At 41.3% G+C, this 15,144-nt stretch overlaps 2 protein-coding genes across 3 annotated transcripts in view; one reads left to right on the top strand and one right to left on the bottom strand.

The window, feature by feature from the left end:
* Nucleotides 1-483: 483 nt before the first annotated feature.
* Nucleotides 484-9,950, top strand: chpfa (chondroitin polymerizing factor a). Its single transcript, XM_035174806.2, has 4 exons — nucleotides 484-993; nucleotides 2,572-3,136; nucleotides 4,968-5,150; nucleotides 5,324-9,950. The coding sequence occupies exons 1-4, from the start codon at nucleotides 704-706 to the stop codon at nucleotides 6,584-6,586; spliced, it is 2,301 nt and encodes a 766-aa protein (XP_035030697.1). The 5' UTR covers nucleotides 484-703; the 3' UTR covers nucleotides 6,587-9,950.
* A 2,716-nt stretch (nucleotides 9,951-12,666) lies between these two features.
* The window catches only part of asic4a (acid-sensing (proton-gated) ion channel family member 4a), a 79,602-nt gene continuing 77,124 nt past the window's right edge, over nucleotides 12,667-15,144 (bottom strand). The window contains exon 10 of one of the 2 annotated variants that reach the window (XM_035174805.2): nucleotides 12,667-14,984. In XM_035174805.2, coding sequence (XP_035030696.1) covers nucleotides 14,859-14,984 — 126 coding nt within the window. In that variant the 3' untranslated portion in view covers nucleotides 12,667-14,858. Of the gene's footprint in view, nucleotides 14,988-15,144 lie in introns of both variants that reach the window. The other variant, XM_035174804.2, reaches the window with a different exon arrangement.

Genomic DNA, 15,144 nt, shown 5'->3' with positions numbered 1-15,144 from the left:
CCTTTAAGGGTTGCAGCAATCTGAAAGTGTAAAAAAGACAAAAACAGGAATTTGTGTCAACAGCATTACACTTAAGTATTATTATCCTTACACTTAAGTATTGCATGTGACTTATTATTACTTACTGATGCCTATTTTTGGCTCTTGCTGCTGTAATATTGCAAATGTCCCCATTGTCGGACTAATAAAGGATTATCTTATTTTATCTTATTTTATATATACTAACACATATAATGGTTTAATGACTGGTTTGAATTTGTCCATGTTGTTATTTCCTGGTCTGTAAAAAATAAATCACCACAGAGAGAAATACAGTATCTAGATGTGACAGTATAAACGAACCGGGGCCTCGGAAGGACACAGGGACTTTGGTTACGTTCAAGTTCACATTTCCCCTCGTTAAGTATCGTTGAATATCCCTCCGCCCTGCGCAGCCCGCATCCATCCACACTTCCTGGAACTAGACCCTCGTCTTCCGCCAGCGTACTGCCGGGGAGGAGCCATGAAGCCGCGGCACTGACACGTAACAACCCTGCGTAAACTTCAAGGAAGACGCCGCATCTTTTTCCTGAAGTGGAAAGTGGAGACGGCTGCTCGGCCTCGGACTCGATGTGTGGTTGACCTGTCCGGGACCAGAGGCTTCTTCTTCGGGCTGTTTCGGAGGCTACCCGGGGCTGACGAAGACAGGAACCCGACGCACAAGATGAGGTTTTCGGCGTTGATGTCGGTGCTGCGGTCTGTCGGCCCGGTGATCATCGGCATCTCTCTGGGGTTCACGTTGAGTCTGCTGAGCGTGAACTGGACGGACGAAGCGTGTCGCGTGGACGGGACGGAGGCGGAGGACGTGACCGCGGCGCAGGACGGACAACTCAAAGGAGCCCGGAAGCCCAACTCCATCTCCAGCCTCAGCGAGGGGGAGTCCGAGGAGCAGTTCGAACCCAGGATCGTCCCTTATAAACAAGTCCAGCAGGGCGCCCCCAAGAAAGTGTTCAGGTCAGTGTGTGTCCCCTGGTCAGCACACTGTAAATACACACTAGACACTGAATACACGGATAACACTATATACACATGACTGAATACACACGTGTACTCAGTGTTGTGTGTTACAGTGCAGCAGGCCGCTGTGTAACTACTGAGGATGATGAATCAGTGTGTGTGTGTGTGTGAGTCCACATCTCACTGGGTGTACAGGTGACCCTGGTAGTCATGTCAAGTTATGACTTCACACATACAGATCATCAGTTAGAAGTAAATGACAATTATAACCAAGCACAATACAACTAATGTAACACAACAAACAACACAACATAATCATTCAAACTTCACATGATGAATAGAGTAAATTAGAAGTAAATGACATGAATAAATAAGTTTAACACAACATTATATGTAAAGCTAACTAACTTACTATAATACATCTCAATAATTATAAACTAAATGACGAGAATGACTGTTTCTAAACAACAAACAACATGTAATAAAACATTAAAAAAACTAAATGATAAGAATAACTAAATATATTACCACATGAAGTAAATACAACTAATAAGATGACACAATATAAGTTTAATACAACATAATATATAAATCTAAAACAAAGCTAACTAAGTTTTTATTTACCAAAGGCTTTTTTTTTTCTTCTTTTGTATGACATGTCATTGGCCTCCGTCAAATGACTGCAGAAAGTCTTCTGCTCAGCTAACATTCGCTGCCATTGAAATAATATCCAGTACATATTTTACTCCCACACTTCATGCTGAAGACCTGACTCAACATTTTCTTTGTAAACCGGCAAACACGTCCAAGATTTCCTGGATAGATCCCTTGTGTAAATGTTAGCCCTCACAACCAGAGTGGTTGCATTTCACAACATTTCTGAGAAACTCTTTTCCTCTTAGAGAAGTTCTGCTGAGGTCAGAGGTGTAAGTGTCAAACCCCCTTTCCAATCGATGCCAGGCAGCAGTTTGTACAGTAGGAGGTACAGCTGACACAAAATACACATTCATTCACCCATTAGCTTTCTTTCAATCCACTAATTGAGATATCTATATCTCTAAGTAGAGCCCTGACTGATGCAATGTGGAGTGTAACATACAAATTAAAGTTAGGTTAGGTCATGTTTGATTGACGAGTTCTTACATGTTTACCTCAACAGAGCCTTTAGTTTTTCTTGTTAGTCTTGTTAGTCTTGTGTATCTATGAGGATATTTGAAAACAATTTCCATGACATCAGATTTCTGGCTCTTTCTCATTCGACAAACTAGGGTTTTCAGTCAATTGTTATTCCCATTTATTTTAAGACCAATCAATGAACTAAACCTGAAAGTTATAGAGACAAAATTGTGAAAATAATGTCGATTGATGTGACAGTAAGGTGGAGCATTGTTGGTGGAATCTTCAGAAGTTGTACAAGTTTACGTACCTCACATCCGAGAGGCTTCTTCAGTTCTGAAGCTCAGAGCTGAAGAAGCCTCCTGGATGAAGATACCATGACCTGGACGACTGAGACGCTTCACAGACATGTTGGTGGACATTTGTCTTAATCAGTAGCTGTTTTGATCTTTCTTTCAGGGCGAGGTACATAAGCACAGAGTTGGGGATGCGTGAGCGTCTGTTTGTCGGGGTCCTGACATCCAAAAACACCATCAACACCATGGGCGTAGCCGTCAATCGCACCATCAGCCATCACCTGGACTCTGTCATCTTCTTCACCGGCATGCGCAACCGCAAAGTTCCCCACGGCATGTTTGTGGTTTCTCATGGAGACGAGAGACTGATCTGGAACATGTTTCAGACCATCAGATATATTTTAGACCACTACATCAATGAATACGACTGGTTTTACTTCGTCCAAGACGACACCTACACGGAGGCTGACAGGATCAAGACCCTGGTTGATCACCTGAGTATGGAGAGGGAGCTTTACATGGGCAGTCCTGAGGAGTTCATCGGTGGGGAGATGGAAGGGAAGTATTGCTACGGGGGGTTTGGGTACCTCCTGTCGCGTTCCTTGCTCCTGCGGCTCCAGCCCTTCTTGGAAAACTGTAGGAACGATATCCTGAGCGCCAGGCCTGACGAGTGGCTCGGGAGATGCATCATCGATTACACCAGCACAAACTGTGTCAGTGAATATGAGGTAGGTCGACTGTAATCCTCACCACAGATTGTGTCTTTTCATTACCTCAGCCCAGGAGATCATGGTTTGACCCCTGTCCGTTTGTTTGTTTGTAAGAAAGATTACTCAAATTACAGGATTACCATCACACTTGGTGGGAGGATGTGGTATTGTTATTATTTTGGTGCAGATCCGATATCAGGTGGCAGGGGAATTTTGATCACTTTCTTTAATATTGCAAGATAATGCATTTTTCACCATGTTGGTTAATTTCATGGATCTTGGTTAAAAAAAAAATCTGGCATGTTTCTGCGACTGATTTCTATGAGTGTGTGTAATTTGCCATTCTAGTTGATACATATATTTTTTTTAATTTGACAAAACTGTTTCTTTGCCTCGTAACATAGTTAAAATTATGAGCAGCTACAAAGAAAAACTGCTCTAACACTGTCATTCAGAACAGCTGTGTGACACATTACTGCACAGGTTGTCCTTCTTGAACAGAAACTAAACGGTCATGGAGGAAATCATGCTTTGCCTCTGGGACTGCACTTAAAACTGACAGACAGGCTATATAAAACTCTAATTACCATGTTAGCACAGAGGTGGTATTTATATAACAGAGTGGATTGCTAATACCCTTTACCCTTTCATTGTTTTTCCCTTTTCCATTGATCCCATCAGCGAGTAAACAGGCGAAGCAGAGCACAGCTGAGTTCAGTCTTGCTTAGGTTCAATGGTGTGAAAATCCCCTGTGGGTCAACATGCTGTGCTCCTGTAATGTCATTAGCATTTAAGGTCAAACAAGCTCAGTAGCACCTTGATCTGCCCCAGTGCCCCTTTGAGGTGACTGTTTGCTGCATTCAGCAGTTTTCACTTCTCCATGCTACAGTTTGTCGTCTACAATGCATCGTTGCAGAAAACTACCACAAAATGTAACTATACTCATGACACATTATAAACACAGGTCTAGATATTTATTTCATAGGTGTTATGATGCCTTTTGCCTCCATTTTCTCCTCCTTGGCCGTGACCCAGAGCAGGAAACCATCTTGTTTCTGAATTGAGAGTGACTTGCATGGTTACGTTAACATCCCTGAGCCAGAAGAGCCCCGCAGATAAGCAAGGGGAAAGTTAAAAGGCCTGGTAAGGGTGAGAGAGCTTGAACACAGAGCCAGTCATCGATGTTTCTGTTCAGAGAGAACGTTGCTGACAATTAGGCACAGACAAGGCTTCACCAAGTGCACCATGACAGGCTGTAAGCTGTGGGCAAACATTTGCAAGAGTGGCCTCATTGCTCAGTTAAGCAGCGTCTCCGTTCCTTGTTCTTTTAATAGCTTGATCAGATTGGATTCACTTTTTTAATCACTCAAGCTCCTTAGGTGGTTACTGTGTTTTCAGTTTAAATTACTGGGTCTTTAAGTGGGATTCTGCCGCCAGTGTCAGCCAGTTTGTAGGTTTCAACTCTAAATTCTTAACTGTTGCTTTTTTCACCTGAGGCAACAGTGATCAGTTTACAAATATACCCTGTGGTGGAATTAATTAAAATATAGCTCATATTCCCAGAACAACTGTAGTTCCTGAAAATTACTAAATGAATCTGTAATCGTATAACAATAGTGTTCTGTTCTCAAAAAATGAATCTCAGTTCTTTCGTCACTTTGCAATTATGGTTTGAAACCAGCCTGTTTGGAGTGGAACTGAGCCAGACGCTTCCCGGATCACATGTAATGTCTATTTGAATGGAAGTCGCACAGGCAGTACAACAACTAAGCTTGAAATAACCTAGGTCATCTTTTTGTTATGCCAGATTTGAGACAGCTCATGAAAGGATCTCTCTGTTTCTTCTCAGGGGCGTCAGTACCAACACTACGAGTTGGGAAAAAACTCTGATCCAAGTAAAGAGCAGAACGAACATTTCAAGAACGCTCTGACCGTCCATCCAGTTTCTGACCCTGAACAGATGTACCGGCTGCATAGATACTTCACTGAGATTGAACTGCAGAAGACTTACGATGAGATTGCTAAACTGCAGGTAAGCTGATATTCAAGAGTCACAAATCACCTTTAGTTCAGTCAAAAATAAACACCTGGCCTCTCTTTTCTCATTGGCCTCCACTATTGTAGCTCCAGATTTTAGCGTTCTGTTATTTTGTGAATAACAGGTTGTTAACTGTAAATTGCTCTACACTTTTTGTTTTGCCACAGGCCGAAATAAAGAACGTGAGTGTTGTTGCTTTTGATGGCAACCGAAGCTCCCAGTGGCCAGTGGGGATCAATCCACCTTTTGAGCCCAAATCCCGGTTTGAAGTGTTGAAGTGGGAATACTTTACAGAGGAGGAGATATATTTGTGCATTGATGGCTCTCCCAAGTGTGAGCTGCGTGGCGTTGACCGCATGGATGTGGCTGATGTCATTGACACGGCCGTAGGAGAGCTGAACAAGAAGTACAAGCCTGTTTTACACCTGAAGAAGCAGCAGCTAATTAACGGCTACAGGCGCTTCGACCCCGTCCGGGGCATGGAGTACACCTTGGACCTTCAGCTGGAGGTTGTAAACCAGAAAGGTCACAGCCGTTCTATCACTAAGAGGGTTCATCTGGTGCGACCTTTAAGCCAAATAGAGATAATTCCCATGCCCTATGTCACTGAAGCCACAAGAGTTCACATCATAATACCTCTTACTCTGAAGGACCAGGGCTTTGTCCAGCATTTCCTTGAAGTCTTTGCCTCAAATGCCTTTGAGACAAGTGAAAATGCTATCCTAACATTCTTATTTATTTATGACCCAGTGGAGGCGCAACAGGTGAATCAGAATGATATATTTGCTAGTGTAAAGACTCAGATTAATACTTATGAGCGCAAATATCCCACAGTGAAAATACCATGGATAAGTGTCAAGACGGAAACACCATCCCAGATCAAGTTCATGGACATCATCTCCAAGAAGCACCCAGTTGACACGCTGTTCTTCTTGGCTGGCGTCAACACAAATATCAATACTGAATTTCTGAACCGCTGTCGCATGAATTCCATAAACAACTGGCAGGTGTTCTTCCCCATCCATTTCCAGGACTACAATCCAGACGTGGCCTATCACAACCAACCGCATCCGGCCACAGTCGATCTGATCAAGGACGCGGGCCACTTCGACCGCCTGTCATTTGAAGAATCCTGTTTTTACAACTCCGACTACATGTCAACGCGCACACGAATGGTGTCGGACGTCCAGGAGAATGAGGAGATTCTAGAGACAACGGACATCTACGACATGTTCGTGAAGTACTCGGGTCTGCACGTATTCAGGGCAGTAGAGCCAGCATTGCACCAGCAGTACCGCTACCAAACTTGCAACCCGAGACTCAGCGAGGACATCTATCACAGATGTGTTCAGAGTAACTTGGAAGGTCTCGGCTCTCGCTCGCAGCTCGCCATGCTGCTGTTTGAGCAAGAACAAGGAAACAGCACTTGAAATTTTCCACTGAACTGTCTGCTCCTGCACTTCTTTAAACAGACATTAAAAGCTGTGTCTTTTTTTCCGACAGCGTTTTGATGCAAGCTAGAATATGGGCGGAACATGGGAACCACCCGTAAGTTTGCTTTGCCCGAAACACAGCCCATGTTTGGAGATGTGGTCATGAGCTGTATGTGACCTCGTCTGACGTTCTCTATCTTGTGCATCAAGGGTTATTTGGTTTGTTAGAGTTTTTAGGTAATTAGTACCGATGCAGTACATTCATAAACTTGTTTTCATTTTTTTTTTAAATATACAAATGTTTACAATACTTATCCATACAGATGAGTACCTAGAACCAAAATGCTTTTGCTACTCTGACGATTTTAAAATGTGCGTCGAGCAATTTTTTTACCACTAGAGGGCAGAAAATCAAAGCAGCAGAGCCTAGAGGTACGGTTAGCTTTTCCTGTTGTCATGGTGAAGGTGTCCTCCCTAACCTCCAGTGGACGGCGCCATATGCGATTTGAGTCACTTTACTTTCCAGAGTCCAGTGAAATTCCAATATTCAGAGGGACTTTAACCTTGGTTTAATCCACCAACTCCTGGAATAAAGACTCACAAGAGGCTTGGCTGAATTAGTGTGCACGGTACAGCTGCTCGTGGTTTTGTTTGGGGTTGGAGGATTAAACCAAGTGAACTAATACAATGAGTTCAAAATAGCAGAAAGCTTTAGCGGGTTATTGCTTCTCAGTGGCATCAGAAATACGAGCAGCAACGTTTTTTTTCTATTCACAGAATGTTAATCTGATTTTGATGTCAAAGATATTTTTTAATGGAGTTAGAGTATAGTTGTAATAGATACATGGTAATATTTTGGCCTTTTTCATAGCAGACATTTTGTTGTTAAAGTACACTGTGAAAAGAAAATAGTTTACCAACTTAAAAAAAGTGTAGATTGGTAGCAAGCAAATTAATTGAGTTTGTTCAAATTAAACTTGTGAATCATGTGAAAATAACTTGTTAACTTTAATTTGAACAAACTTAATTAATTTATGTTTTGCCTATCAAATTACTTTTAAGTTGGTGAAACACTTTTCTTCTCTCAGTGTAGGAGAAGTAAAGGTACTGGTATAACTGATATCATCAACTCTGCTGCTGTTCTATTCATCTGTCCCAGTAAGACTAAGTCTGTGTGACAGTGAGTCAGCACGTACGACACCAGGTCCCCCGGAACTGAAGCAGCTAAATGGAATTCAGCCATCGTTCCACTTATTATTTACACCAGTGCTTTTTTGCACCGTGACATTTCAAAATGTCCACCGTGAAAAAGGCCCATTGCGCCATGGTTTGTTTGCCCTTTCATGGAAGGGCACTGAAACGTTGAGCTTTTGATATTTACTGATTTGAGTATTCTTAAAAGCACATGTTTGTGTATGTGCCTTGACACTGACGTTTTCATATGCTGGCTGTTTTGAAATTATCTTATTAATCATTCGGATGTTGCACATCGGATGTTTTTCATCAGAATTTTGCTATTTTTACATCAATAGTAGTTTTAAACATAGGTGGGAGATACTCACTTTCACTGAGGATAGAGACTGTTACATAGCTTTGAATTGAATGGGTAGTTGATTAAAAACTATACATATTACAGGTGACTTGGAAATATCATGATCCCAAGCGTCCACAGGTTGTACATGTGCCTCAAAGCAGGAAAAGGCTTCCTGAAAAGTATCAAATGTCCTTAGATGTCGTCATAATTCGCTAACAGAGTACGTTTATTTTTCCTCTTTGAAATCTTTTGATGTTGCATACCATTTTTTACTCGTAGAGTCAAAGGATGATTATGAATAATGGGGGTAAAATCATCTTGCTAAAATGTCTGAAGTGATTGCCCAGGCGATTCATTTATTCAAGAGTCCTCATTGAAGTAAGCGGTACTTAAAAACTGAATTTAATTAGTTTAGAAATGACTGAAGTTACGAATGTATGAAAGATTTCTTCTGTGTCACCAAAAGACACTGAAAAGAGTTTAAGACTTTGTAAGTTATGAACGGTGTCATTGTCCTCCATTTACTGGCTACTTTCTCCTAGTTGCAGTACAATCCAATGGGAGGCCTTTTTCCACGTTACCACACAGCGGTACTTAACACCAGACAGTTCTGATGTTCTATCATTTTGTGCAATATTACTGAAAACAGGCCTGGACCGATGTCTGATGGAGGACAGGACTTTTACTGTCAAAGATATTTGCTGCAAGTACAGCAAATATGTGTATTTTACGATACTGTTCCTGATGTTACATTAATTTAGGACTCATACTTTAACGCTAAGTAAATACACTGTAATCACTTTGACAAGAACTTTAATGTATTTTGAAGACACTAGACACTTTTTGTCATCAAATTAACTTTGAAATAGATAAAGATTAAGGTGAGTCACTTTAACTGTAATCGTATTTCAAAGCACACACTACATCCACAGTGGTGATCAGAAGCAGTGTTTGCTGTATTTTCTGCCATGTGAACACAGACCGCAGTCAGTTGGTGCTGACTTTTTGCATTTCTATATGTATAAAAATTCCTTTATATTCATGACGCATCTCTATCTTGACGAGATAAGTCTTTCACCGCGGCCGCGCTCCAGCTGACAGCGAGAGCGTCCGGCGTGATTTTCAAGAGTACGACATTAATAATGTGCAGAATAGAAAAAAGACCTGCATCTTCCAAAAAAAAGAAACCACTGTGAAAGGCAGAGATTTGTGAACATGAAGTCGTTGGTGAACTGCGTCGTCTTTGCCTTCTGTAGACGTGAGAGGCCTGAGGTTGAGGGGCAGATTCTTCACCCTGTGTAGTTAACACAGCCACCGTCGCTGAGTATTTTGTCTGTAACTTATTTCTCTATGCATTTAGCAGATTTTGAACACGTCTGCACTATCAGAGGCTTCCATGACGTCCTCTGTACATGTATAAATATTTTATAGACCCAATTTTTATGGCTTTTTTAGCTTTATTTACACAGCAATATTTTATTTCCTTGTTGACACAATCAATCATATGCTGTATCCTCTTGTGTTTTGTGCTTTGAAAAATCATGTCGTTTCACCATGAAGACAATTTACAATGTGTTTTTTTACTTTACACTTTGAATCAAGTTAATCTTTTCAAAAAGTAGGCAAATACATGAGCTCCTGTTTCTAATTTCCATCGATGTTCTGACCCATTGGTTTACATTATTTGAAGCATATATGGGTACTAATATAACCAAAGCAATATGTTTAAATTCACGCTCTGTACGTTTTTTTATTGTGTGCTGTAATTCCCAAATGAACTGTGAATTATTGTAATTTTTAAATAAAGAATATTTGAATATAAAAATATCCTGTTTTTGTTATTAGAAAATAGTGGATTTTACACTGCAGCTACAAAATCCACTTTGTCCTTTAGGTGTCAGCAGAAGAGCATGTTTGCCGTCTGTGTGCGGAGCGGCTCCTTGACCAGTGCTGGCTGCTCGTGGCGGAGGAGAGCAGCCCGGTTAACATCAGAAATCATATTTGGATTCAGACGATCCGCTCATCTCCTTCTTGTTCTCAGCATGTGCTCAAGTGCGGCTGCAGTTAACATTCCTTCTCCTGTCAGAGCCGAGGTATTCCCGACGTCTGGGGCCGGGTTAAAAAACAGGGAAAACGTTGAAACCTTAATTACAGCTTTAGTTATTTCAGGGGTCTGTATGCACTACCCCGAGGCATGCAGTAAAACCACATAACTACAGAGCAGCCGGGAGTTAATTGTGAGTCATTATTTTGTACTTCGTTTTACGTTCGATCCCAGGACTTTCTCCTCCCACACGGCGACACAGGCGTTTCAAGTGCTCAAGAAACTGGGACTAGAAAATGTAGAGATTTGTTTTCAAAATTTGGGTTTACCTGGAGGGTATTAAAAATTTTCTACAGAGAGAAAGAAGAGGTTAATAAATCACTTATTTTGAAATACCCTCTATGAGTTGCCCCTAAACTCCCCTTTCAATCCCCTTGAAATCTTTTAAATCCTTTTTTAATATCACAAAATTACAGGTGGAAGTAGCTTAAAATGTGTGAAAACGTGTTCTAAAGTAAATAAATAAATAATAAGACAACATGGAGTTACACAGTGAACTAGGCTCTGATTTAGGAAGCAGTGGTTTTTATCTAAACTTTAATAGTCATCGTATTTACCATATGTAACATTTATAAAACGTGTCCTAACAGAGGGAATAATCACAAGATCACAACTTCTGTACAAAATGTAAGCTTTCCTTGTTACTGCAGTGATGGTCCATTTCCATTTCTGTCAGATATGGGATGAAATTATAAATTCCTGACAACCGCTTGCATCACCCTGCACTTTATATTTTTCTCTTCTCAGATGACCCCTCAGGGCTCGGCTAAAACATATTCAGCTGGAACCCCCCAAAATACAGGACAAAATAACGAGATATTCAAAACATATAATCTGTGGCTGGTTGCAGTAAATTGATTTCTATGGATAATGCAATAAGCGAGCACAGGCTGAATGTCACAGAGCCGTATAAAGGGCGGCCTTAAGGAGCTGAGCGAGAATGGAAATAGAGCAGAGGCTGGAGGAATCTCAGGAATGTGAGCTACATGTTATCAAGCAGGGATGTTGTCCCGTCTGCTACAGAGCCGCTCGCTCCTGTGGCACCTCACACACACACACACTGCCGTTGTAGCACCAACTCCCTCCAATCGACTTATCTGTGATTTTCCATGCTTTCGGATACAGAATAACTCCCGGCCGTGTTTTACAGTGCACATAAACACAGCCTCGTGAGGGTAAAAAAAATAAAATCCCTTTTCCACCGGCTCCCGGCCGAACCATTCAAACACGACTCTACAGTGATAATTCAGCCTCGTATTCATCTCAACACACCAGCCCCCGTGCGACTTGTCTGAGGATAGCTACAATTATTGATGACAGAGGAGAAGATTGTTATGCATAGCCTGTACAGCGTGCCATCAGGGACTGTGATTGGGAACCTTTTGAAAATGTCAAAGTGACACATGATTATGAATATTAAACAGCCATGTATAGCCCATGATTACTTGATGGGAGGAAGGGATTTGACAGATGGAGGAGTCTGGAATCTCACTGTGAGCAAATGTGATCTATGGCGATATTGTGGAAACAGAAATCAACAGTCCAATTAACAGAAACTTATTTATATTATCTTAGTCAACATGATATCCTGTGACATGAAGCATTTTATGAATTTGCTAAGAGTGGATTGTCTGCTACCATCAGTTCGCTAAGGTTAAAATGTAGTTTGTCGCTTTTCGCTCACTTCTTTGAACCAAAACAAGCAGCTGACGTCGGTTTTCACACAAACTGCTGCACTTTAGCAAATTAGCTGCCTGCATGCTACGTATGAAGGTCTCAACCGAGGAAAAAACATCCCTCTTGTCATTTAGCACATGCAGTCCTATGTGACAGCTGAGTCAGCAGTTTTCCAAACATTGTCAAATATATAAATGAATGGTGAAACAACAGAAATTACACTCAGAGCAACATTTTTCACATTTTGCAGGTCAGAGATCATCGAACTGAACATTTTTCACATGGTTCTGAGTGGAGAGGAACTCAACAAAGATAAACTTACAAAACTTTGACTTGTTGACAGGCTAGTTTAGCTACTAAGACCAGCTAGGCTTAGAACTTCGGTGCTAGCTAATTGTTACTTCCACTTTTACTCGTCGCTTTTTGGGGAATAGTTCCTGAAACAAATTTTAACAATCGTGCTGAAGTAATTTACTTTTAGGACAGAGATATACTTGGTCTAACTCTGAGTGTGCATCATGGCTGCCTTGCGAATTCTGCAACTGTTACACACATGACCAGTAGGGGCAGAGTAGGGGCAGTATGTGATCAAATCCTAAAGTTCAGGGTCTTAGCATAGACTGTAAATAAAGATGGACGACGAAACTGCTCCCAAAAAGTGAAGCCAAAACATCTCAATCACCACCTGGTGGCTGGCTGCAGTATAGGTCATAAATCCCGCCTCCTCCATGTTAATGGGTGGGACATGGACCAAAGTAAAAAGTCAAATTACTTGCCAAATAAATATGTTTATGTCATTTTAAGGTAGATCTTATCACACTGATGCTCCATCTTTATATACAGTCTATGGGTCTAAGTTATGTGGTGTGCCCTCTAGTGGAATGCACAGCAAGTATGTGAAGAATTACGCTCACACAAATGCTTCTAGTTGCTGCAAACGCACAAATAAACTGGAAGTGTTTACCTCTGGCTTTAGGTTTTGCTGAGCTGATGATTATAAATGATCAATCAGATGTTTTGTCACATCACAACAACAACCGCAACAACAGCAACTTTCATTTCACTACTGCATCTATATGAAGCAGGACAACAGAAAAACGGGCTTGTGCTGGTCGTTGTCTTACTTTCTTCATCACTTCTTTCATTGTTGTCTTCCTCACAGCCATTTACACATAGATTACAATAGTATAGTTGTTATTGTTGCCTTTTAAAAGTGAAAATCCACTCAAACCCTGAACCAAATCATCACAAGTTCTTAAAAGACCTGGTGACCTGATGCTCATTGTGAGAGGGTGTTCACTTCATGCGGTGGAAAACAGCTGCTTGAGAACAAGCCGACCTTCCATCATGATAACAACTATTATAATGACTGAATAAATGCAAGGTTTCTTTTTTTATTCACACTTTGTGAACCTTGTGCTCTTAAAATTCGTGGCGTCCTTGTCTCGCCCTTTTAGCCTTAAGTAAACCAATAAGAATATTTCAGCCTCCAGAGTTTACTGTTTGCACAACACTCCTCTCTGCGGCCGTGGAACTAGATTTATTATAGAAGATAGAAACTGTTCGGCTGCAATAAAACTCTCCGAGCTTCCTTTCTAACTATTCTGATTCTACAACCGCCTCCTTTCATGGCTCAGCTCGGCCGAGCGGCGTCGGTCCAATGTGCTCAGTCTTGTGTGCAAAATGTTAAAGTGCACATGCAGACAAACACACACAGATGCCAGGTCGACACTGTAAATGGCTGCTACGCTTTTACAGTGGTTCTGGCCCACGGCTGAGGAAGATGACTTGGCAAAAAAATATATTTCTTATTGCTTCAGTCAGCCTAAAGTTATGATGCTAGCAAAAGTGAGAAATGATTGGAATAAGTTATAATGGAAACTATCACCCGTTCCTCGTCCATATGCAGCCGACTTGTATGTTAAAATGTTCAGGTAACACATAAACAGAAGGTGAATAATAGACATGATCCGTACAGTTTTGTTTTTTTTTGTCACCCAGGCAAACTTACTGATGCGTGGCAGTCTGACATATCTGCAGAATTTAAGTGTACAGAAATTGCTACAATCGTGATTCCTATTGTCGTACAAAAGTCTTTTCCCTAAAATGCATAAATGACTAAAATTAAACTTACCTAAGTCATATATCAACTGAATATAAACAACAACGATTCAAACAGAACTTTTAGAACTTTCTCATTTTAAAGTTGGACTTTATGTACAAGTACAGTGCTACTGTCTAACACCTCAACCACAACCAGACAAAGTGTATCATGTGGAAAGATGCTTCTAGCACGTTCTATCCCCCCCCTCGTACTTTTTGATGGATTTAACACGAAGAAGATTTGCTTACTCAAGTATTCTCATCTCGTATACAATATAGAACATATAGATAATAGTTTCTCTTTAAATAATTACATAATTTATAATGTGAGATGAATTGGTATGATACAGTGTGTTTTCTAATCCAAGAAAGAGGAGGAATAGTTTAAGAAGAGATGGCGGAGGGATTCAGACAGAAAAAAAAGAGACGTTAGCTGAATAAATAAATCATATTTCCCTTTTTTTTTTGGATTATAAACTGGATCAAGGTGACATGCAGTCCTCCGCTTGTTCCCTTGAAGTGATCATGTACCGAAAACTGGTCCTCAAATCACAAATCGCCTGGACTTCTTACGTGAAGCAGGACAACGCTGAGAGGGGTCCCATCCAGAGAGGGGGAGGGAGAGAGAAGGAGAGAAAGAAAGAGAGGACAGAAAAAAGCTGTGTCCATTTTGTGCCTACATACTGCACATACAAGTGGTTTGTTAGCAGCACAGCTCGGCTGTCTGACTTTGGCTGTAGCTCTTCACTGGTGACAGCAAAGGAATGGCGAAGACGCCGAGGCTCTGTGATGAATCTCACAGGCAGCTCATATCTTTTGTTGTCACCAGGACTGGAAACGATGGTTGGGCTCTAGCAAGCGAAGTCCTCAAACACGCCGTGGTGCCCAGTGTGATGGTGGTGAGGGAGGTGGTGATTGGGGAGAATCGTGTTGGCGTACGCCCCCTCTGGGTGAGTCCGAGTCACGTCATGAGGTTCCTGCTGGAGGGAGGTAGACAGTCGACTTTTAGAGAAGAAATCTTTTTGTGTTTTAAAATAACCATATCTCAACATTTTGGGACGTAGACTTCTATTCTCTCTCTCCATGGGTTATAGGGTTATATGCACGCACACACACACACACACACACACACACACA

This window comes from Hippoglossus stenolepis, chromosome 13 (assembly GCF_022539355.2).
Source record: "Hippoglossus stenolepis isolate QCI-W04-F060 chromosome 13, HSTE1.2, whole genome shotgun sequence".
NCBI classification, from domain to species: Eukaryota; Metazoa; Chordata; class Actinopteri; order Pleuronectiformes; family Pleuronectidae; genus Hippoglossus; species Hippoglossus stenolepis.
The sequence above is the reverse complement of the archived record's forward strand: the minus strand, read 5'-3'. Positions and strand labels throughout refer to the sequence as shown.

Excerpts from the sequence above, each read along its gene's own strand:
- chpfa (XM_035174806.2), top strand. The coding sequence starts at position 704 with ATGAGGTTTTCGGCGTTGATGTCGGTGCTGCGGTCTGTCGGCCCGGTG. Across the intron at positions 994-2,571 it reads GCCCCCAAGAAAGTGTTCAG|GGCGAGGTACATAAGCACAG; the intron begins GTCAGTGTGTGT and ends TCTTTCTTTCAG. Across the intron at positions 5,151-5,323 it reads ATGAGATTGCTAAACTGCAG|GCCGAAATAAAGAACGTGAG; the intron begins GTAAGCTGATAT and ends GTTTTGCCACAG.